We start from the raw sequence: 25,730 nt of genomic DNA on the forward strand, positions 1-25,730 counted from the left end.
AAACAGAGTGAGGATCGTCACCCGCAGAGGTGGGCGGCATGGAGACAAGCGTTTCAGTTTGAGGAGGGCTGCATGTTCTCCACACTTAAGAAGCAGATGCTCAGGGAACAGAACCAAGAACCGGAGAGAGTTGCGTGAAGGGCTCCCATCAATCGACAGAAAACCCACAATTAGCAGAGGGAGCATCTCACACCCTTTCCCTTCACATTCACCATTTGACTCATCATACCAGCAGCAAAGTCAACACAAGACACATTTTGGGAGGCTGGGATCAGGCACTTCAAGAAGTAGTCCCCAGTATACATTTCAATGTGTGGGTCTTTTTAGAATAATAATATTTAGAACCCACTCTGCTTAAAAAAGAAAGCATCCAAAGCAGCTAGCAAAAAACAACAAAATCGCGCGCGCACACACAAAAACAACCCACCAGCACAGGAAGGAATCATAAAAGATAGAGCAAGCAGCACAAGAGAAGGGGAAAACGAGAATCAGGAGAAGAGAAACAATAGAACACATGGATAGTTAGCAGTTCTCTACCCAAATACCCTCCGAAAAAGGAAACAGGCTGCACTGGAAGGCTGGGAGTCAAGGGACCACACGGACCTGGCCAGGGAGTTCCAGAGCCTGGGGGCAACGGGACAAGAGGCCCACTCGCCTAACCTCAAAAAGCAGAGGGAACCACTGCAGGGCCTCAGCTGATGACCTAGAACTGCAGACAAGTTGGATTTGGCTCACAACATTTCAGAAGAAGCTAGACAGGTTACTTCTGCTGTGACGAAATCACTACACAACCCTCCCTTCACCAATTCCCCAATTTTATCTGACACAGGAGATAGGGACACTCTGCATCTTACTGCCTAGAGGGGAGGAAATTGGAATACTCTGAACTACGGACAGGTGTGGGGCCCACAGTTACCTGGGCCCAGCTCACCCCCGCCCAGCCCCTGTCCTGGCTTTAAAAGGGAGGACAAAGGCCTAGCCGGTGTTCACCCTTTTCCATCTGCAAATGGGCGTTCCAGAGGAGAAGCTGTAGAGATTAATGCTTTCTGAGCATGATCTAGGAGTGCAGGGAAGTTGGATTTGGCTCGTAATGTTGCATAGGAAGCTAGACAGGTTGTCTCTGCATACAACAATGCAGAATTCTGCTAGAAACCACCAGCCCTCGCCTCCGCGCATGCATACACACACACAGCGCATGGGGAGGTAATTCCCAACCCCAAGTGAACACTCACCCAACTCTCCAGCTGCGTTCCGGCCTCCGACTGCATACAGATGTCCTTTGAGGGCACTTAGGTGGAAGAAGGTCCGCTTTTCATTTAAAGAAGCCACTTGCATCCACTTGTTATACCGAGGGTCAAAGCGGAAGACCGTGTCAACCGCCGTCTTGCCTTTCGTGTCGTAGTTGCTCTGTCCACCAACGACATAAAGGAAGTTCCCAATCACGGCAATGCCATGCTGGTAGCGGGGGGCGTCCATGGGCGCCAGAGACCGCCACTCGTGGGCTTTCTCGTCGTACATCCGCAGCTCCTTGCTGACAACCAGCTGCTGCCGGAGCACTCCGCCCAGCGTGACCAGGTGGGTGCTGTCCGAACGGATGGCTGTCCTTTCCGACTGCATCACCGGCTGCATGTAGGGCATCATTTGGTAGTTGCTGGCTTCCAAGAGCAAGTTCACGCATGTGTTGTCAGTCCGCATGAAATCCACCGTCTGGACGTAGTTGATAAGATCCTGGGGCGTCATCAGGGGGAAGCGGATGTTCTTCATGAGCTTGGCCGCGCATTCCATCCGCGGCTCCTCGTACCGCAGCCAGCGGCAGGCAGCCTTGAAGAGCTCCAGCTCCGTGCAGTGCTTAAGGCTATTGCTCGAGAGGACAAAGGCAAGGCGCTCAAAGGGCAGCTTCACAAACTCGCCCGTGCTCAACAGCGCAGGGAAGTTCTTGAGGATGAAATTGTTCACGTATTTGTCCACTTCTGTGAGGTTGTACGTGTTGGCAATCCGCCCCATCTCGACACAGTTCTCTAAGGAAACCTATTTGGGGGCGGGGGGAGATTAATAATAATAATAATAATAATCAGATCCTAGTAATAGCCTGGATGCTTGTTTAAAAGCACATTAGGGAAAACACAGGAGTGGCTAATAGAAAACCATCACCATGCTCAAGGCAGTTTAACACCAGTAAACTAAACAGATCTTCAGACTGACATGCACAGTGCAGGGTCTTGCCCAGCCACTTAGTTCAGGTTTTGAAAAGGGACGTGCGCAAGATTATCTACACTAAGCAGCTACAGGCAGTAATTTTACAAAAGTCTAATAGTCGAGATCTTGATTGTCAAAGAGCTCTACAGGTCCCATACATAGCCCTCAGTGTCCCTGAAAAAGAGGGCTTGTATTCAATACTTGAAAAGTGGTTCAGATCATCTAGTCCAGCACTCTGTGGCCACTCAGGGGTGAATAAGGCTTGTTCACACGAATGTTAAGCATCCTACCCACCTTCGGGAGCTGTGTGCTCTCCTGATTTTCGGTCATGTGCAGATAAAAGTCAGGGAGCATGATGGTCTACTAAGTCTTAGATGGGTAGGACGGTTTCTCCTCGGACTGTAGAGAGGCTAATCCAGGAGTGACCCCTCTTACTAACCAGACTCCAACAGCAGTTTGGATTTCTCTTGAGCATTTTATTAGAAAAAGGTGCATATAACCCGAAGTCAGAGAACCAAAACCAAGGTCCTCTGAGTTCTGCTTACAAGCTGCAAAACAGCAGTTCATAACCTCAAATACAAGGCGAAATCAGTGACCAATTAGCAGATTGCACCAAACTCCGGTTTAGTTTAGCAGATATGGTATTGGTTATGATATATTTTGCAAAGAACTCTACCTTAAATGGTATCTGGTTTTCCTATTGCCTTTACCAAAGAGCTTAGGAAACTGTCTAGTTTAACTAGAATAACTCAAGCTGTCCGATTAGTAAATGCTTGCTTTCTTTTTTTTAAACTGTGCTGTTAGACTTTCTAATAGGTGCTTTGACACTGTGTATGTGTGGTTAACCTTCACTTTTAAGCACTACTTTGCTCAGAAGCTGGGATGGAATCCTGGTAGGGCACACTTGTCCTACTCACTTAACAGCCGTGCGAATAAGCTTACACTTTCAACAGGGTATGTTTGTTTTATACCGCTTTTCAATAAAAAAAGTTCTCAAAGCTTTTACAAAGAATAAGAATAATAAGGCTATGAAGGAGATAGCCTTCCTGTGCGAAATCCCAGATACAGGGGACAGAAAACACACCAGCAGACCTCCATAGGAAGGAACAGCAGCTGCAAGGGAGATGACGACAAACCTGCTTCGAATAGCAGATCTGGGAGGGTGTTAATCCTTACACTTCTGCTCAAGAGGGTTGGCGTTACTGGACAGCTTCCTCTGGGCCATGTCCAAAGTCACGGTCCCAAACGAGCCACATTATGCTACCACTTCTAAAATAAGCCCATGCAGTCATGCCTTCTCTCTGCCCGTGTCTAGGTCATGGAAGAAGCTCACTTCACCTCCCAAATCTGAAACTTGCGTTTCCCAGTGTGGGTTGCACACAATCTCTCAGGCAGTGCTATGCTACTGCTCTCAAATTACCAGGCTACATTTTACAGCAGGATCGAAACTAGCTTGGTTGTCAGGTTGCTATTCTTAATCACACACACACACACACACACACACACACACACACACACACACAAACACACCACACAAAGTTTTAAGACAGTAAGGAGGAAAAACTGATCCACAGCAGGAAGCCTGAATGGGAACACCTATTTTGCATTTATATACTGCCTTCCAGGCAAACCTCCCAAAGCAGTTTGGAGGAGGGAAAACTTAAGAGAATATATGAAGCGCATATTTAAATCCTTAATGCCTAGTCAAGTGCAGCAGTTTGTCTAGCATCCAATCCATCCATTATAATGTCTGGATCCTGCACATGTTCCGTACTCCCCAGCAGAACTCTGTCTATAGAATTTAATGGAGACACACTGGGGGTCGGGTGGGGGGCTGCAGAGAGGGCACTCCCCCCTATGCAGCCTGGCTTTAATGCCAAGCAGTGCAAGAGAGATCACCACAGGACTGCTTTGAGGACAACGTTTCTTTAAAGGCCTTTTCATGTTGCAAGAGTTGCAGAAACGATCAATGTCTTTTTTCAAAAAAAGCAAAGAAACACCAGCTGAATGGGTAAACAATTGTTCTGAGGGGGAGCAGGCAAAGAGCTCCTTCCAGATAAATGTCTTTCGACTTGAACCGTTTTAGTCAGGCGGCGGCAGCAGGAGATGCTTAAGGGCAGGAGGGTGTGACTGAATTAACATGGAGGACCCCTTTGGCATCTTCAAGGCCCGCCTCAAAGTGGGCTGTGCCATTAAGAGCAGAAAAGGATTCTGCAACATGTTTAATCTCCCCACTTTCTCTCCAGAACCCACTATGGTTATTGTTATCCAACAATATCTTCAGGTATTGTTGGATAACAACTCCCCAGTGGGGAAGATGTGTGAGTTGGAGTCCAACAACATCTGGGGACCCAAGTTTGAAAGCCCATGCTCTATGATTTTCTTATCTTCTGTAAACCACAGGTCTCTACACCCCATAGTGGTTAAACCCCACCTTCTTCTCTCCATCCCATACAGCACATGCTCTCTTCTATCGGCACCCCCATATTACCCGCTTGTTTCGCCTTCCATAGGTGTCTGCCCCCACACCATGCTCCTACAGGTCACTTCATCTCTGTAACCTCCAAATACTGTTCCTTTGCCAAAATCCCTCTGTGCCGCCATCTGCCAGCTATTCCCTTCATGGTCTCTTGCCCCAAGCCACAGGCCTCTCTGAACCCTTCTGCAGCCCCCAAATCTTATTAGTACTCCTGCTAGTAATGTTTGGTAGAAACAGCACACAAGGCTTTCACTCTCCCAGCAACTCACGCATTAAGTCTCAAAACGCAGGTGGGACATTTGGCATAGCCGGTTGGCTACAATAGACTGGAAAGAGTTGTCACACACTCCTTTTACCTTTGAGTCCAGGCAGAGAAGCAACATTCTTCTGGCTCTATTGTTGATTAATCTGTGGGGACTACTGATGTCCCCATCAGAGGCAGCAAGGGACACAAAGAGGGGCATTTTTTGAACTCACTGGCTTGATATTGCCTAGGCCTGGCTTAAGGTCTTTACTCCCTTACTGAAAACCCAGCAAAAATCAAAACTTAGAAATCAGAACTTAAATATCTTTGTCTTGTAATGTGGCAGAAGCCTCTCGGTTGCAGCAGAAGAAACAGACGAGGCTGGCAGGGAGTGTCAAGATACAGCTACTGCAGCTAAAATGAAAAGCCAGAGATAGGAGCAGCTGATGACAGCAGCCCCAAATAACATAGCTGAAGCCAGAAAAATTGAGAGAAATAAATTGAAGTGGCAGGAACAGAAATGAAAAAGGAGAGGGATTTAGAAGATGCCAGCAGTTAATGGGTTTGCAAGCGTAACCGACACACAGATAATCCTATATCCTCATTGCTAAACCTAGGGATAAAAGTACGTGGCGCTCTCTCTGCCTCTTCGCTGTCTTCTGGACCCCAGTGTCCAGAATTTAGACATCGGTTCTTTATCAGAGCATCCAGACCAGCTCCAGAATTGCAATTCGACTCACTCAGAGCAGTGCTGGCCAAATCCAATGGGAAATTGGGGGAGAGAGACACAGGCCTTAGGACTAAACATCTCAAAACAGAAAACAGAGTGCTGTAGGATCTTCAGTATGCAAAATGCTTCATAATAATCTTCTTACTCTGCCTGGGGGGCATCTTTAAATGGTTCTTCTCCCCACACACCTCTTAAAAACCCAGTGTCATTTTTGAATGGCTGCATGTACGTCAGTGTCATGTCCAGGTCTTCTGAGGGCAAAACTATTTGCAAACCATCTGCAAATGGGACCAGAGTCTCTTTTAAACACGACCCATTTAAAGGCAGCAAGGATTCCAAGCTGCTATGCCCCGATCAAAAAAAAAAGATACAAATAAATCAGAGATAATGGACATTACATAAACACAAGACACTTTCACCCAAATCATAGCACAGGCAAAATCTGTGTCATGTCTCTGAAATGTGACAAAGCCCAGCTGTCACAAGGATGCCGGGAACACCCATCATAGTAAGAAGACAATTCACAACCTGGATCTCCAGATATTAAGGTTCTTCAAGCCAGTAGCAGCTGGGCCTCACAACCCAGGGTGTGTGTGTGCGCCCCCCAAAGGAGGCCCAGATACCTCCACTTTGCAGCCGCTTGGATTGTTCCTCTCTCTTGCCCCTTCTGAGAGCCGTGGTGCCTCTAGGTTGGCCATTCATCAGGTAGAATTGTGCAGCTGTATCTGACAAATGGCCAGGCAGCGTGGCTCTCATTAACACTGGGGCCGGGTGGGGTGGGAGAGAGAGCGGCAAAACAAGCTGCTGGGAAGCAGAGGCGCCTCCTTCGCCTGCCCCCCTCCGGCTCGTGAGGATGAACTGTCACTGTTTCAAGCATACCGGAAACCCTGCCACATGCTCAGAATCTTAAGCCTGCCTTGAAGTTTAAGCCAGAAAGTGCCCGAACTGGAATCCAGAAAGATAAAGGAATCATTTAATTCTCAATGAGGCAAAAAGCACCCCACAGAATAAACACCCCAAGCCTCAGGAATCGGATGTTTCACACATTGCACATTGGCAAATCTGGGATTTCCAGTGTCTGTACACTCCATACAGAGCAGCATCCTGAAGAGAAGGCCTATATGATGCATGGGTTTGCCTCATTAATGCTGTACACCCAACAGGCCCAAAGAGAACTCCATTCTTCCATCCAAAGATAGAACGAAGAAGTCAGTAGGTCTCTGTTTTATTGGAGTTGGGGAGAACTCCAGCTAATGCTTTAGAGGCGGCCATATACTGAGTGGTAGCTAAGATCCCCATGATTATTTTTTTAAGATTCGCCTGCAGAGGCAGATTTGGGGGCCATGGTGTGCACTGGAAGTCCACTAATGCACACCAGATATGAACATACGAAGAGCCCTGCTGGATCAGGCCCAAGACCCACCCAGTCCAGCATCCTGCTTCACACAAGTGGCCCACCAGATGCCTCCAAGAAGCCCACAGGCAAGAGGTTAGGGCATGCCCTCTCTCTTGCTCTTGCTCCCCAGCAACTGGCATTTAGCGGCATCTAGCTTCCAAGGATGGCCTATAGCCATCAGTTGTGGACAAGGGCATAATTCAAAGTGCTAGCACCAACCTTGAAAGCTTCACATGACTTGAGACCAAGTACCTTCTGAAGGAAGCCTGCTCCCATATGTTCCTACCCATGCACAGAGGTTCTCCTCCTCTGTCAGGTGGCATCTGGGGGAGGAGCTTCCCACTCCCCAGGGAAGCCCCCCTAGTAGCTACATTATTGTCCTTCAGGAGCCAACCAAGGTTTCTTAATTCTCCCTGGCCACTGCGGGATGGGGTTGGGGAGGAAAGAGTGTCCTGCTGTTTTAACTGCCATGTTAATCTGCAGCAGCCAATTCTGCTGTGGTTGTTATCTGAACTACTATTTTTATTGTATACCACTCTGCACATTTTGTTTAAAAAAAACCAGAAAAGTGGCAGACACAGATAAAATGGGGTCCTTCTAAACAAAATATTTGGTCAGCTGACTACTCAAGTATTGGTGAAATGTTATCAGAGCACAGTATTTTAAGAGTGCACCTAATGGTGCAACAGGGAAACAACCTGCCCAGAGAGCAGGAGGCTGTTGGTTTGAATCCCTGCTCATGTGTGTTTCCCAGACTATGGGGAACTCCTATATCGGGCAGCAGCGATATAGGAAGGTGATGAAAGGCATCATCTCATACTACATGGGAGAAGGCAATGGTAAACCACTGCTGGATTCTACCAAGGAAACCACATGGCTCTGCGGTCACTAGGAGTCAACACTGACTCAACGGCACAGTTTTCTTCACTATTAAAACAAGCAGATGTTGGCTTTTCCAGATGCATCCTAGCCCAATGTCTTACAGCAGCAGCTCATGTTTCAAATGGATACCTTCAATTCTTTCAACTGTTTTTTTCTGGACCCAAGGCCCATCCCTCACAGAAGCTTTACAGAACCGACAGCCTGATCACATGGAAGGGGTACCCCCTGGTCTTGCCGCAAGTGAGGTGGAGTCCCGGCAGTGAGTCCTGCCCTTGATGACCGGCATGGCGCCTGCTCTCGTCTGGAGATCCCCGGAGTTCTAGCAAGTGGCCAACAGGAGGCACTTTGCTATGGGGCCAGGTTTGCCCCCAACTGCTGCAGTGCTAGGGGGCAAGCAGTCTCGCCTCTGCTCTTGTTAACCTAGAACACCATCACAATATCAAAGCAGCAAGCTGCTCCCTACACAATGGCATCTTTGGCCTTATGGAATATTAGAGCATAGTCAACAATGAGAAGGTCAACTGACCTGTGTGCCAAACCTATGGCATCTCTCCATAGCTCTACTACAAGAGGAGTAACTGACCTATAGAACTCCCTGCAATGGCTGTTAGGATAGCTATTCCTGCTTTGGTTTAAGCGACGTGCAACAGAATTCACTGGAGCACCTTCCAGGCTGGCAAGTTCACAGTGATCCACACACACACACACACACACACACACACACACAAACACACAGCAGCAACTCAAGATATCTTACCCCAGATATAAGAAACACTTTACAGAAGTCCAACACGGGCAGTATCTGTAAAAAGCTGGCAGCTTCTAGAGTGTCCTGAAGGTTGTCCATGTTGAGAGAAAGTTTTGCAGTATAAATAAAATCAATGATCTTCTTTAAACCTATTTTGTTCACGCCATGAAGCTTAATGCACATTAAGTCTTGTTCCTTCATCCCACCTGAGAACAACATTTAGACAGGATATGGTTAAGACAGTATATGGTTAAGGCTTGAGCAAGCTTCCCTTTAAGGTTTCTTGACCCAGAGACAGAACTGGGTTCTGCAAACATGGAGGAGCATTAACCGAACAGAGGATAAAGGATACTAGATGAAACACACACTACACGGATACTTCATGCCAAACGTGGCAGGCCTTTTAAAGACGGAAGTGTGCGCCTTACCACCATTTGCTGTACCTGTGAACATGGCCTTGAAGTAATCGCTAGCAGACGCCATCATTGCCCTATGAACTGGAAACACTTCATCACCATCGCCTGGCACTAGAGTCACATCACAAAGCAAGCCTTCTATTCGGAGCTGGTCAAAACCCTATAAGAGAAAGAGACTACATGAACCGCTCCGCTCCTTGGACAAGTTCCATTTATCTCAACGTGGAAGCTGCTCCAAGATCACGTGGGGCTGCCTACATGCTTTGCTAGATACCAGAACCTGAAGGAAGTCCCCTGGATCTTGCATGCCTGGAATCCTCTCCTGTCCAGCTTAACTAAGCCCCGAAAAGCGAAACAGTTCCGTCATTTATGCCCAGGTGTCAGAAGATTCAATAGCATTCTGCCTCTACAGAAGACAGACTTAAGGCTGGAGTAGGCATCTGGATGGATGACTACATAAAAAATACATACATACATGCGAGTGCTGTAAGACATTTCCTTCAGGAATAGGGCCATAGCTCTGTGGAAGTGCATCTGCATGCAGAAGGCCCCAGGTTCACTCCCCAGCATCTCCAGGGAGGGCTGGGAAAGACCCCTGCCTGAAACCTTGGAGAACCGTTGCCAGTCAGGGTAGACAGTACTGAGCTAGATGGACCAATGGTCTGACTTGGTATGAGGCAGTTTCCTTTATGCCCATGTCATCTGGCTCCTTTGCAACAGTTTAATGACTGCAGCAATGCCCTCCTTGTGCCCACAGAAGCCACAAGTAATCTGTCAGTAATTTATTTATTGTTCAGTGTATAAGCTGCCTTTCATAAAACTCTTCCTAGGTACCTAAACTCACAGGATACAGTTATGACACCAACTTATGACACTTCTTCTCTGAAGTGGTTTTGATCATTAGGATAACTCCAAGCCATCCTCAAACAGGCAGGACTGACTGCATTTTTCATTTGCAGTAATTTCATTTTCAAAAAGGACATCCAAAAGGTAGGGAAGACCAGTTTGCTTATTTATGGTATTTATATACCACCCCATATACAAATCTCTGAGTGGTTTACAGACTAAAAGTACCAACAATTAAAACATTACGTCATGCAAAATGATTTAAAATAGCTATCAACACCACTTTAACAGTTATGAACTAAAAGCCTGATAAAATAGGTGCATTTTCAGGTGTGGTTTAAAACACAGCCATAGATTTTGTGTGTGTGTGTGTGTGTGTGTGTGTGTGTGTGTGTGTGTGTGTGTGGGTGTTTTCTGATTTTGTTTGGGAACATATTCCAGAGCCCTGGGGCAACTCTACAGAAGGCCCAGTTTGGGGTTGCCACCAAATGAGCTGGTGGTAATCGCGACTGGAGCTCCCCAAATGTTCTTAATAGGCAGCAGGGTTCATGAAGAACATGAACCATCAGTTGTGCCCCATATCCCACTAACCACCACAACATAGCAGATTAGGGATAAAAGACATCAAGAGCTGCAAAATATGCTTCTAGGGCAAAACTGTACAATCTTCTTTCAGGCATGCACACACACACACACACACACACACACACACACACACACACACACTCTGCTAGAAATCTCACTGGAGCTAGACGGACCCAGCTCCTGTAATAAAACACTGCTTGGGTTCAGATTCAAAAGGTATCAGCTGCCACAGCCTTGCAAACTCTTCCCTGCTGCAACCAACCACCAAATGCTGAAGATGCAATTTGGTTCCAGCTCATTGTGCATCGAAAAAATTAATGATAAAAGCTGAAATATGAAGAGTGCGATTATTACACTCCCAGGTACATTTCCACTGATGCATGTGCGACCCATTTAAGCCCTAGTTTTAATTACTGAAAGAAAAAAGACTAGCCTAAAAGCTATAGAACACAGTCATTTAGACAAGGAAACAGAGAGGTATACAATGGGAATGGAACCATCTGAGCAAGAGCCTGCAGCAGGCCTGGCTCCACAAGATGTCAGTTGTATTGAAATACTTGGGATATTTCAAGAGAGAACACGGCTCAAGGATCCAGTTGAGGCTAACTGATGAACCAGGGAGTCCCAAGTTCTAGTCTTGCCTAGCCATTAAGTGGCTCCAAGGAAGCCGCAGCCGCCCCATCTGCCATATGGGAACAACCACCCATCCATTGTTTTAAGGATTACTGACAAGATGTATATAAGGCATACTTGTTTTAATTATTTTTATAAATGTGTGCTGCTTTTTGGGAGGAGAGCTGGTCTTGTGGTAGCAACCATGGACTTGTCCCCTTAGCTAAGCACGGGATGAAGCCGCTCTGGGGAGAGCAGAAGGTTCCAAGTTCCCTCCCTGGCAGCATCTCCAAGAGAGGGCTGAGAGAGATTCCTGCCTGCAACCTTGGAGAAGCCGCCGCCAGTCTGTGAAGACAATACTGAGCTAGATAGACCAATAATCTGACTGACTCAGTATATGGTAGATTCCTATGATTTTGGCCCAAAGGGCACTGAAGTGGCGGAGAAGAATACAGTGGTCCCTCTACTTACGAAATTAATCCGTTCCGAATGCACATTTGTAAGTCGAAAAATTCGTAAGTTGAAAAGCGGTTTCCCATAGGAATGCATTGGGAACGGATTAATGCGTTCCGGAGCCTAGAAAAAAGACCCAGACCCCCAGTAAGGCTTGCAAACTGCACAGGAACATTTCTTTTCAAGAATAAACAGGCAGTAAACAGGCAGGCAAGTCAAGGAAACCGCATGTAAAATTTGTAAGTCGAGGAAACCCCATCTAAAAATTTGTAAGTCGAAAAAACCGCATCTAAAACCAGATCTAAAACTGCCGTTTGTAACTCGAAAAATACTTATGTCGAGTAGTTTGTAAGTCGAGGGACCACTGTAAATGTACAAAATTTAAGTAGAGCAACTGTGTGTGCCAAAAAAAAGAAACATACAGATCAACAGGGAAGGGGTTAAGCAGGTATCTGGGAAGGAGGGAGTACCATAGCCTGAGCGCTGCAGCCAAAGAAGCCCTGTCTTGCCCAATGGCCCACCAGCTGTATTTCAAGATGACAGTATGACACTTAATAGGGCACACCCTAAGACCATAATAGGCAGACAGGAGCAAGAGCTCCTTAAGAAAAGAAAAAAGAAAAAGACTCTTGCCCCAAACTATTGAGGGATTTAAAGAGGTGACACACAGACACACTTTGAATTCTGTTTAAACACAAATGAACTTGATATAAATGCCAAGTGTTAGTGGAGCTGTTCTGCAGTCTTGTTCTCTTCCAACAAGAGCTTTTCCTGCCACCTTCTTCCTTGGATTTGCTCTCCCCAGCCTCCATTCGAGCGAGTGGCAAAGGGAAGGAGGGATGCTATTCAGCCCCAAGCCAGTCAACAGTTTTATCAAGGAATTCTTTTCATTCTGTATTTAATGCTGTCTGGGATCCACTCATGGCCACGAAAGCTTTTGGCTCTCCCTACAATATTCCTTTTCCAATACATTTGGCAGAGGACAGTCTGGGAACCAAGTTAGAGCAAGTTCCCAGAAAACAGACTTGGCTATCACCACCCCAACTCTTTCCCTCTGCATACACACAACCACTGGGAGAAAAAAATGCAGCCAACCCAACCCTATTCTGTAGTCATTTCAAATGCGAGTCACAGATCAACATGCCGTACGGTAGCAGCAGTAGCAGATGGTTACTAGAACCATGCTCTCAGGATGTGCCTGGACTCCAGCACAGTGTGCCCACTGATAATGAAATTGAATTGCTCGTCGAAACATGCTCCTCGCCAAGGGAACAGGAGGTAGGACGAGCAAAATATCAACACCGAAAGACAATTCACCTGGCAGGATTCCCTTGAAAGCATTCAGATGCCATTCTTAGGCAAAAGACTCTCTTTGCTCCTACACTGTCAAACTTACAGTGCACTCTCTTTCAGTTGCAGGAGGAAGCCAGACTGGCATATATGCCAAAAGAAATCAGAATGTTTCCCTGGCAGCAAGAGAGAAGGCATTTCAGAAGCTAAGGAATGGGCACTTGACTGTATGCACTTGACTTCAGGTAGCGTGGTCTGCAAGGGCCAGAACAGGCCTTCAGACAGACCAGGGATGCGATCCCATTGGGAGCACCCCCTTGGAACAAACCGGACTTTCAAAAGAAAGGAGGATATAGCAGTTCAAAGGGTTAAGTTACCTGTAGTACCACAGAACTATGAGTATTGCTAGTGAAAAATCTCGTGGTTCCTGCTTTTGATGACTGCAGATGGGCAGACACACCCATATCGCTGCTCCCAAGAGATACTTTCATGTGAGGGTCTTCCTCTTCAACCAGAGATCTGCAATGTAAAGCAGAAGACAATCACCTTCAGCCAAAGTCTGCATTCCTACCCCTACATGAATGACAACTACTAGTGAAAATTCACTTTGGGGTCCATTCAGAGAGAATTTACAAAGGGGAGAACTGGATCCGATTCCTGCTATACGATTACTGTTTAAAGTGTGACGTGGCAACTTTTAGATGCAACTTCAGGCTCTGCTGCAAGAAGCTAGCCCACTATCATAGCTGGAGATAAAATTTGACAAGTTTTTAGCATCTTAAGAAAACTTCAGAGCACTCATTTCATAGGAGAGAGCTGTATCATGTGTATCTATGCAAAAGAAACTGAATAAGCTGTACCAGTGTTTTGCCATAATTGACTTGGATCCAAAAAGTGCTTGTCTACTAGCAAAACGCCTCCCTCTGTGTGAGTGAGAGTGTGAGAAATGAGCCTGGATAAGAAGAGTGACCCCAAATTCTGAGGAATTAATTTTGTTTGCACAGGCTGTTCTCAAAGGCCTTTTTATGGACCAGTCCACTCAAGTTCATGTGCAACAGCCTGTATCTTCCTTCCTCCCAGTTTCTCTCGTATTGCAACACAGCCCCCAAGACCTTGTGGTGCTGCATAACAGGAAGGGTTCCACCAGAGCATGAGTTCATGGAACAGCACACACACATTTTCTCCTCCTGCTCCCAGCTCTTTGGATCCAAGCCAATATCTGAAAATATGTTCCGCTTCCAAAGCTGAAGCAACCAAGGAGTTTAGTTGCAGTGACAGGAAGCCACTGAGTTCCCGTTATGTTAAGTGTTGATAACCATTGCTACTTCCAGAAAAAAAGCATGCACAGTGGTGTCGTCTTTATTCATGGGCAATTTGAGACTGCGACTTCATGCATGCCAGGTTAGCCACCACTTTCATTTCACTTAACAGGTGAAACAATTACTGGCTTCATCGATTAAAAACCTAGATTGTTAACATGCAGGTCGAACATTGGCCTCCAAATCAGTTTCAGAAATTGCTTTAGCAGCATAACTGCAAAACATTAAAATTGATAATAGTTTTGTCAAACACAAGTTTTGTTTATTCAGAAATTCCAATTCAGGAAAATATTTTCTAAAAAATAATTCTGGTGAACAGGTTTGGACTTGACATATTCTTGCCTTGAGTCAGGGAGACCACATCTATTTAAAGCAGTTTCTGAAACTTGAGAATTTTTCCAGGATTAGTCAGTCACAGGAAGATAAGAGGGAGCTCGCCACAAGTATTTGTAAACAAGGAACTTGGACCAAACAGTGAACACAGGTTTGAAATGCGGGTGTGAATTACACATAACACACAGCATAGAAACGGGGGTGCATTTCGCAAGGCTCCTTTTAAAATGAGATAACCCAATTTCTTGCTGTACACAGAAAATAGAAATAGAAGTGCCTCTTTTTGCATGAAGTGCAGCAAGTTGCAACTAATGAGTTAGAAGCAGCCTAAAAACAAAAATCCAGCCAACTCCTCTCATCACATCTTGATTAGTTGTGTAAAATATTTACACCACAGTCCTAAGCCACAGATATGTTTTTCCTCATTGCAAGATGGTACTCTGGCTAGAAGATTTTTAGTTGACTTCTTTCCTAAAAACTTCGAGACACTCATTTCTTAAATTGAGGTGCTCAAACATGATGGTCATTCCAGATTACCAATTGCTGATATCAGCAGCAAAAGATGCCTAATACCTATTAAACACACAAGCGGGGTGGGTGGGGAGAGGTAGCAAGCCTTGTTTGACAAATGTAACATAGTTTCAGCAAAATTACTTCCTGTCTACAGCAAACTTCAATAGATTATTTGGTTAGATTAAATAAACGCGTTTAATAGACTAAAGAGACATCCCTGATTAAATCAGTTTTTTTAAGTTATGTATGTACACAGACTGCAAAGGACAAGCACCATTTTAGAAGTATTCCAAATGCTTCCAAGACAGCTTTGGAACTTACATAAATGCACCATCTAATACACACAATAGGCTTTCTTCCTCCAGGCAATTGTTTCAGCCATATGCCTTGGATCGCTGTAATGCGCTCTATGTGAGGCTGCCCTTGAAGAATATCCGGAAACTGCAGCTAGTGCAAAATGCGGAAGCTAGGGTTTTCTCTGGAGCTGGCTGGTGGGAGCACATCACACCCATTTTGAAAGAGCTGCACTGGCTACCAGTTTGTTTCCGGGTCCAATTCAAGGTGCTGGTTTTGACCTTTAAAGCCCTTAACAGTTTGGGCCTGGGATACCTGAGGGTCCGCCTGCTCCCAAGGATTGCTGCCCGCTTGACAAGGTCATCGGAGGAGGCTCTGCTCTGGGTGCCAACAATGAGGGAGGCTCGGTTGTCGTGCACACAGGACAGGGCCTTCTCTGTTGCTGCCCCCAGACTCTGGAATGCTCTCCCAGTGGCTATTCGCTCCTTGGTCTCCATCACAGCTTTCAGAAAGAGTGTGAAATCTTGGCTTTTATTTGATTGTATTGTTTTTATGCTTTTGTTTTAAATTTTTAATCAGATTTGTTTTATATCTTTAGCTTAATATTTTAATTGTGTCTTTTTTTACAATCTTGTTTTTAAAGTTTGCTGTAAACCACCTTGGGATTGTTTTGATTAAAGGCGGTATATAAATTTAAAAATAAAATAAATAAATAAGCAAGCTGATTTAATTTGTTTGGTCAATGAAAGAACTCATTTGATAAAATCCACTAAGACTTATTTAATCAAGCAATATTCCCATTTCTCAGACAACAGAATCACATCCTTTGGTAGGAGAATTTAAGGTACTACAAAACTCCTCAACTACAAGCTGAACACATAACCAGAAGCTGCCTCGTGTGAAGAATCTGCAGCTGGGACGTAGCCCTTCAAATTACAAAGGGGGCTACCAAACGTTTGGAGGCTCCCCACACCCCTGCATCTTGATACCGATGACTTCTAGAACAGGTCCACAAGAAGGGATCCAGTCTCATCGTCTCTCCAGATGCTAGAGGTACATAGGTATGTTTTGACACGACAGCCCTCAACACTTGCCACTGTCTGGCCAATTTCAGCTATTTCCACCATACTGCAAGCAACAGAAAAAGGCTGCAGTGGTGTGGCTAGAGAGAGCCAGGGTCATACAAGAAACTGCTTGCACAAACAGCTTGCCAATAGGACCAGCCTCCACACAGCTGTGTCCACCTGCATTTTGCTGGTAAGCTCTTAAAAGTCCTTTTAATCGTGGCAGACATGAAAGGCCTCCATTTGCCACGTCAAGCTTATTGTGCCTGAATGTCATTCTGTCCGTCAAGCCGCCAAGAGATGCAACTGGTTCAAGGACAAGGGCAGAAGCAATGGGAGCTGGGAGCACAGCAAGATTAGAAGAGGCACTTCTCAAGAGGACGAATCTATGAAGCTCCCTAGCATGGCAGTGAATGCTCTTCAGATAATGTTTCAAACCCTACAGGGATAAAAAAAATCCCCCTTCCATTATGTAAAATTAAGAGGGAGGGTATAACAATCTTGGATTTCAAGATATAATATGAGCAACCAAACAAAGCCACAGAGCAAGATCAGCAGAGTGTGTGTGTGTGTGTGTGTGTGTGTGTGTATACATATATATACACATACACACACATACACACATACACACGCTCACTCACTCACTCACTCTTAATAAGTACAGAATTCAGCACTATCACAGCAAAAGTGTTCCAATGGCAAGGCACACACTTGTTATCCTTATTTTAAAAATCCATCTCCAAATGAAAAGGCATCCTCCAGACCCTCAATGTCCAATACAGGCATCAGTATGCAAAGAGATTAATCTTCAAGAGGTGCCTGGAATACCGACGATTCACACCAGATCCAAAAAGATAGAACTGCAAACCTATTTTCTTCCGAGATACTTTGCCTCAAGCTGCCCAATTACATCAACTTTGAATCTGAGCAGAATGCCTAATGAACCTAGAGAAGGTATCTCCGATCCGATTTCGGCACAGTGACCAAAGGCATTTAATTTGTACTCATTAATGCTGGAATGCCAAGCACTGCAATTAATTAGGTAATAATGAACATAAATATATTGATCCGTATTTCCTAGTGAGCATGCTATATCACTACCAGGAATTCTAGAGAGAGAAAGAGTGGGGAATCGTTCCCCAACTCATTCCATTGCCGTGATCAATAGATGTTATTAAATTTTTCAATGAAGGGCAACCCATGGCATTCTTAATCAGCACGAGCGTCTGCAAGAGCTGTTCAGGACAGAGGCAGATCTATCACTAACTCAGCAACTATCCAAAAGAGGGTGGGGGAGGAAATCAGCACACCACAAACCACCACTGGGATGCAAAGAAGCACCTTTCAACTTGGCAAAGAGGCACCTTTGCCTCTTTATTTAGGCAAGAGGCACCTTTGCCATTTCTCTTTATTTAGGAGTGGGAGAGTAACCGGCCATATCCACCCCCAGCACAGTACCTCCAGTGACTGTTGCTGGTGTCTATCTTAGGTTTCTTTTTAGATTGCAAGCCCTTTGGGGACAGGGAGCCATCTTATTTATTTATTATTTCTCTGTGCAAACCGCCCCTGAGCCATTTTTGGAAGAGTGGTATAGAAATCGAAATAAATAAGTAAAATAAGAGCTACTTGGACAAACCCAACAGGGTCAGGAGGCATCCCTCCTTTTTAAACTTCCTTGGATAGCAGACCGTCCTCACCTCTCCCTACACCTATACACACCCCATATCACAAACTGCTTTTGGAACTCACTCCATCACTGATGTTCCATATGCCCAGCGGGGCTTGGATGGCTGGATGGGCACACTTTCCCTCCAATCTGTTGGCAACCACAGCAACTGTTTTATTGGGTGCTTCTCGTTTCTCTCTTTTCAAGTCAGTTTTTTTCCCTTAAAGCCATAAATAAAAGCTTTCACAGTCAAGAAAGACCCTGTACTTGACCCCTCTTTGTCGCGTTTCTGCGCCACCTTGGCTTTTCCCAACTTGCTAACATGAACATCTTGAATTGTTTATGTTCCACTTGCACTTTGAGAATAAGCAGAAAAGACTGGAGCCAGGCTCACCGTAACACTGAGCAACAAGGGCTTTTAATAGAGGTATTCAAGCTTATATACATATTTCAAAGCCAGTTTTTGAACCTGGGGTAAGACATTCTGCATGTAGAATAATAGTGTGTTGGGGCTAGCCCTTAAGGAGGAAATCAGGCAAGCCCTTGGGGTACCAACATCCCAGGGCACCTGCCTCAGCTACATAGTGATCTTATGGCCATTGTGGCTGGAAATGATGGGAACTGTAACAATGGGAGTCCAGCAATGTATGGGGACTCCAGCTGGAGGATCCTTGTCTTTCGGGAAGAGCACCACCATCTATACTCCTGGAGAAGGAGCACAGGCAGCTGGGTCGGCAGCCTCCAATGTCCAAGAAACTCAGACTAGAGAGTCTTCTAATGCTGCCCCAAACAATTAGGGTAGTAGGCAGAGTTGTAAAGGAGTACAAGGTAAAAGTTGTGCCATCAAGTCGGTCTTGACTCCTGGCAACCACAGAGCCATGTAGTGGTCTTTGGTATAATGCAAGAGGGGTTTGCCTTCTGTAAAAGGGAGGAAGCAGCAAAGTAGTAATAAGCAATAAAATGGAAGAAAATAGCATCCATGTCACCATAAAAACCACAGAAGCACATACGGAAAGAGATGATTTTAATCACTTTTGTGCAGGATTACCCTGGGCAGCTAAAAATCCAAGAAGTCTCAGGAGCACCACTATATCAAGTATCAAATATATAGAAGCAACAGCTACAAATTCTAATTTAAGAATCAACTACCAAAAGGATACCAACAGACTAAAACAGGTCAGACAGCCCTCTCAGGTGGCTATTCCAGATTTGAGGTTATAATTCACTCATAGCAGCAAAAAAAATTTTTTTAGAAGATCCTTGTCTGCCCCCCATGATTTAATATCCAATTCAAATAAACAAATATCAGCAGTTGGTACCATTCTAGCATGACTCACCCCTCATTTTGTTAAACATTCTTTTTATAGCAGGCTTTCTGTTGGTTTCATTCTAGCTATGAAGTCATCCAGTATTGCCACTCACACCTTCAGCTTACTAACTCATTTGGCCAAGGGCTTCCATGGTTTGCCTTGGTGGCTATCACTAATACATGAAGGAAACAAGTCCATTATGTCCCTAGTGACTGCAGTCAATATGAATTTAGTGTACTGTATGGACATATATCTGCTTAGTTATACATACTTTGATTGTGCTTCAGGCAGATGTGTGTCCAAGCATGCCTCTTCTACAGACAGTCCAGTAGTAAGGAAAGGTACAAACATTTCCCAGTTTAAGAGATAAGAACTAGAAGTCAGGATGGTTCAAATTCCAAGTTCTAAGGCAGCTCCCTATGTTTAACTACACATTTATAATTAGAAGCAACACACAGGCACAGGCACACCCACCCACAAGAATGACATTTTAACATTCAACATTTCTGACCAAATATGCATTACAATAGCTTAATTTCTCCTCCAGTTTAACTAAGCCAAGGAGGCCTTCTGCTATAAACTCTGCAATTCCACTTTCGACACCACACACTCAATTTTGTAAGGGACAATCTATAATGGTGTTGTGGGTACAGACCTTGGTGCTGTTGCATCCAGATGTGTTACTGTTCAGGAACTTTTTACTCTAATGCATTTTTTTGTGGATGAAACAACTAAGCCAAGCAGGAGTTTTCAACAACATTACACCAACAACTGTGTACCTGCATACTCTTGGGGCAGAACTTAAAGTAGTGCTCAATACAAAGACTGGATGTGAACATTTATGCGGGGAAGAAAGACTAAATTTAATTTGTTTAATTGATTTAATTTTTATTTTAAATTGTTAGTTTATTTTAATTGGTTTTATTTTGATGTAAACCACCCTGAGCCATTTTTGGAAGGGTGGTATATAAATAAAATAAATAAAAAGCTTAATCGGGTTTGATGCACTAGATTCTTTTTAAGCTTTTCAGGTGCACATTCTTCTCACCTAAACTACCAACACAACAGACAGCAACCATGTTATAGACGTCCAGTAGAAGTCTCATTGCAGGGAAGCAGAAACGAGAGTATGCACACAACACACAACCTCCATCCCACATGCAACACACACACACACACACACACACACACACACACACACACACACACACACAGCTACCTTGATCTTAATGGGGATATATAACTTCAATGACAACTATCACTGAACATCTGCAGACGACTGTCTACCCCACTGCATCAACAACAGTGTCCTGGTAAGCAGGATGCAGACAGCAATTCTGATGCAACTGCTGGAAAGCAACCCCAAATCCCAGTCTGACCAAGTACTGTCACAGCAGGCAAGCAGTTTCAGCACAGCATGTCGACTCCATGTTCAGAGGTGCAGGGAACTGCTTACCTGTCCTTCCCTTGCGAGAGGGGACTGCTGAAGACTAGCGAAGAGCCCAAGGTGTTTTGGTGCCTCTTTGGCGAGGCGCTGAAATGCTTCAGCTCCCTGGCGCCGGAACGTTTCGCCAAGGGATTCCCTTAAGGGGAGGTGTGCAGGTCCTACCTGCCTGTCCTCCAAGCCCCCTCCACGGCACTGTTGCAACAGAAATACCTCCGTGCAAGCAGCAGCTTGTGCCACTTGCTCCTTTAAAACGCCACGCCGTGGTGATGGGATGCATCCCCCAGGATCCTTCGGGCGGCATTGGCACGTAAATGCCCTTGTGCATGCGTCGACCCCATTTACGTGCCGATGCCACACAAGGGATGCAAGGGGGTGCACCCCACGGCCGCGGCACAGCATTTTAAAGGAGCAAGCGGCACAAGCTGCCACTTGCACAGAGATATTTCCATTGCCACGCTGCTGCGGCGGGGGCCTGGAGGACAGGCAGGTAGGACCTGCATGCCTCTCCTTAAGGGAGACCCTCACCACCCTTGGATGTGCACCGAAGCAATTCAGGGCACATCCCTATGGCTGACTCGCTTGTTTGACTACTAGCACTATCTGCTGTGCTCATGAAGCACTGCTATTTGCATGCAGCGATTTGGGGAGGGGGGGGAGCACCTATGTACCAATGAAGACCCTCCTTTGTCAGGCAGCTTGTCTCGGGACTTCTGGTCCTTTCCAGGTGACTCAGACATCTCTTCTGGCTTGCCAGTTGCTAAGACTGGTTGCCTGCAGCATGCATGAATCGTTTGCAGAAAGAAATAGTTGCCCAAGAAGTCCACACACAACCCTGCCCTCATTTTTAGGATGAACATGATTTTGACCCATTTCAGCCAACCACAGTTTGTTGGACCAGGAATGAACAAGCCGCTTGCACACTTGCCCTGCCTATTTCCTCCCCTGCCCTTGTGTACCCAGCTGAACTGAGCATGTATTAGTTTGTGCAACATCCTTTCACATAACCTCCAAAGCAGGGGTCTGAGAAATCCTCACGATCCAGGCGTGTAGGCAGCACACAACCCACAGGCCCCTGGTGTGGATGTCATGTGAAACACTTCTTTAACAGAGAAGTATCAAGTTAATAACAACAATAAGCTTAATTTGTTAGCTGCCCCATAACAAATTGTTCTCTGGACGGCTCACAACAGAGGATTATAACATACATAACACGTTGAACAACCACCACATTTATATAACAGACAAAGAAAAAGTAAAAATACAGTACAAAGCAGCCATTTAAAAATTAGTTAAAAATCAGATCAAATCTGAAAATGCGAATTTAAAAGTCTGGGGTCTTTTACCTGGCATCTAAAAGAACAAGATGATGAAGCCAGGTGAACTTCACTGGGGAGGCTCTTCCATAAATGGGGTGCAACCACCGAAAAGGCCCTCTCCCTGCTTGCCACCCACCTCACCTCATTTGGCAGTGGCACCTGGAGGAGGACCTCCGAAGAAGATCTTACAGTTCAGGTAAGGACATATGGCGCAAGGCGCTCTCTCAGATAACCTGGTCCCAAGCCAGTTAGGGTTGGAACAAGCCATTTACTGGAACAAGATAGTTAAATCTTCAGCCTGGGATGGGTAGAGGCGCACACACACCAGCAGGGTAGTAACTTCTATCAACTTATTCTGCAAGGCTACCTTGTAAATTATGGACTGTGCCTCCAGATAGAACTGGCACTCCCAGCCCTACCAAGGCACGCAGGAGTTTCTGCGTGCAACACAAGTGCAGGATCAAGACTCACGACATAGTGGTTGGCACACTGTAAACATTTGTTTGCTGGTGCAGCAAGTCTGAGTGTCAGACTGCAAGGTGCTTAATTAAGACAAAAAAGGCTGATCCGATTTCTAGCTTCACACTGCATGACTGAGGTAGGCAGAATCACTCCAGGGAACAGGAGGCAGCAGGCAAGTGCGCACACACACACAGATCCCAGCTCTGCAGTCTGCATTTGTCCTTTCCAACAGCAGAAAAAAATATATTTGATTTACTACAACAGAGGACTCTGAAGAGGAGAGCAGCCATGATGCAAGGCTATTGGTGATTGATTACAGTTTTTAAACAACCACCACCACCACCAGAAGTCCAGGCTCCTTGGAAGTGCCTTGGTGAGATAGGAGGGAGGCCAACAAGCTTAGGTGGGGAAAGCTCATATCAGCATTTCCGAGGGAAAGTGGCTTAATTGGGCATTTGCTGTTCTCTCCCTGGGAAGGGGGGGGGGGGGGGACGAAGGATGACTCACGGGGCCCAGCCAGGAGATGTTGCTTGTGCTGAGCCCGAGAGCAATTACAGCACAGCGCTTGCCTGCAGAGCTAACTGATCAGACTCTGCTCCTTTAACCTTGTTACAGGCTAAGGAAGGACAGCTCCTCGCTGGCTGAGGGTACCTCATCATTGCTTCCTAGGGTCAAGACCCCTCTGCCTCCTGAATGCTCACCTGCTGTGTGCCAGAACTGGAGAGATCCAGCAGAACCATGAAAGGGAAGCAGTTCAAGCTAAGATGGTGAAGGAGAACACTGTGTCCTAACAGGAAGCTGTAAATCCCAATGGTACATATGATGATCATCATCATCATCAACTTTTATATACTGCTTTTCCACAAATGTTTCCAAAGCAGTTTAGAGAATTGATTAAGACCACATTAAAAAGATGCCTCTTTTCCCAGTTAGCAGGGGACAGGGCTTCTATGCCATAGCAGCTGGATTGTGCTATACACTGGATTACACTGCAAGAAAGAGAGGAGAGCTGGTCTTGTGATAGTGAGCATGAGCAGGGTCCACCTTGGTCTGCATTTGGATGGGAAACTACACACAAGTGCTGTCAGATATTCCCCTTAGGAGATGAGGCTGTAGCTCAGGGGAAGAACATCTACCTGCACGCAAAAGGTCCCAGGTTCAATCTCTGGCAGCATCTCCAGGTAGAGCTGGGAAAGACCCCTGCCTGAAACCTTAGCAAGCCTCTGCCAGTCAGTGTAGACAATACTGAGCTAGATGAACCAAGTGTCTGACTCAGTAGAAGGCAGCTTCCTATGTTTCTAAGCAACCAGCTACATTTCCATTCAGCTTGTGCATAATTCTTGCATCCATCAGCAACCAGGGCCCATTCACTCCTCAAGTCTTCAAGGACAACTAGACAGTGGTTCTGCAAGCAGTTGAGAAACCCAAGAGGGGTTGGGGTGGGGGCTGAACTGGAAGGGGCTAGTTTCAAGTGGCAACGTCCTCTTACACAACTGCAGCTCAGAGCCCTTCTTGCCAGACATATGGAGGTCCTCCTCACCTGGACCTCCACTTATGAGGCACTGCTAACCTAGCCAGCAGATCCAACCCCTTCGCCTCGACATTAGCACAGCTCTGCATGCAGGAAATGCCCGTCTGCTGCCCTGGAGGTGCCTCATGTCCATCCTTCCTTTAGTCAATGCAGAACATGGGAGGGAGAAACCACTAGGCTCAAGTGATAACAGCCATCCGGGGAAGAAGAGGGAACACAACACAAGTCTCTCTCCTTGTAAGCGTTTCAGCTCTCAAGTATACTGGTCAATGACTGTATTAAAGATTTGATTTGATTCAGTTCAAGATGTAGCGTCTTTTTTAGCTTTGCCACCACAGATTAACAATCTGATCTACTTCCTTGGAATCCACACTCTTAAAAACTCTGTTTTCCACTGGTCCAGCCCTCATACCATACTGTAACTAAGCCCATGTATATTTAACCAAAATAAATGCATATTCATCCTGTTTCTCCTGCCTCCACTTCCCTCCCATGTTGAATTGTGGATTGTAACTTCCTTGGAGCAGAGACTTGTCCTTTTATAATCTAAAGCACAGTACATATTATGGGCACAGCAATCATCATCAGGAACTTTTTTGGTCATTTTCAACATAACCCATTCTGAAAAGCACAGGGCAACATGCACAACCCAATCATGAACATGTTTACTTGAAAGTAAGCCGCTCAGATTTCAATGGAATTTACTTCTAAATATATGTTCTTAGGATCTGGATCTTTGAGTGGCTTCAGACTCTTTAAAGATGCTGCAATAGCAGATGTTCAAGCAATACTACTCTGTTTTTCATGCTTTCAATAAGGGATCTGCAACCCCCCGAACCGGTCCGGTCTGGCACGGGGGGGGGCTGTAGCTTTAAGGGCAGGGGGTAGTACTTACACCACCACCCCCGCTCTTCCCCCTCCAGTGCTGTGTTATTTTCCAAAGTTTCTGGGGCGGCAGCGTTCCTCCCTGCCGCCGTTGTTAGCCCGCAAGAGCCGATGTAAAGAGCACGCATGCACCCGTTCCGGTGCGCACGTGCACCTGTCGCCGCTGCGCGCGCGCTCCACATACATCACACATCGTGTGACGTATGCGGGGTGCGCGCACCGGAACTAAGTAAGTACTTAGTAAGTACGTAAGTACTACCCGCCCTTAAAGCTACAGCCCCCCTCTGTGCCGAACAGCCGGACCGGCTCGGAAACAGACTGGTTCGGAGGCCTCCAGCATGGCCTCCGAACCGGTTCGGGCACATCCCTACTTTCAGTGCAACCCAGACATCTCCTTAGAGACATGAAAACCAGAACTGCATCTGAAGCTCACACATCTATCCACAAGGAAAATGCACAAGTTTGTCCTTTGAATGTTGCATCAGAGGAGTGAAAAGCAACCTGCAGATCTGACATCACTGCTTCCATGGAATATCCAACGCAGCTTGGGGTTATTTCCAGCCATCTACCAGACCCCTTTGATAACATTCTGAAATATTTTGTTCTGCTTAATAGCAGTTTGTGGGACACTATATTTTGAGCCAAGGCAGAGAACCTACTTTATCTCCTATCAGGATAGTCAAGATCAATCCAGCAGAAAGCTTTCAATACCA

At 45.8% G+C, this 25,730-nt stretch overlaps 1 protein-coding gene across 11 annotated transcripts in view; it reads right to left on the bottom strand.

The window, feature by feature from the left end:
• KLHL13 (kelch like family member 13) overlaps positions 1-25,730 on the bottom strand; it is a 78,865-nt gene that overhangs the window by 11,381 nt on the left and 41,754 nt on the right. For 10 of the 11 annotated variants that reach the window (XM_053273989.1, XM_053273984.1, XM_053273981.1 and 7 more), the window contains 4 exons: positions 13,255-13,396; positions 9,119-9,251; positions 8,685-8,881; positions 1,233-2,028 (listed from right to left, as the gene is read on the bottom strand). In XM_053273989.1, coding sequence (XP_053129964.1) covers positions 1,233-2,028; positions 8,685-8,881; positions 9,119-9,251; positions 13,255-13,368 — 1,240 coding nt within the window. In that variant the 5' untranslated portion in view covers positions 13,369-13,396. The remainder of the gene's footprint in view (positions 1-1,232; positions 2,029-8,684; positions 8,882-9,118; positions 9,252-13,254; positions 13,397-25,730) is intronic. The other variant, XM_053273985.1, reaches the window with a different exon arrangement.

This window comes from Hemicordylus capensis, chromosome 11 (genome assembly GCF_027244095.1).
Source record: "Hemicordylus capensis ecotype Gifberg chromosome 11, rHemCap1.1.pri, whole genome shotgun sequence".
NCBI classification, from domain to species: Eukaryota; Metazoa; Chordata; class Lepidosauria; order Squamata; family Cordylidae; genus Hemicordylus; species Hemicordylus capensis.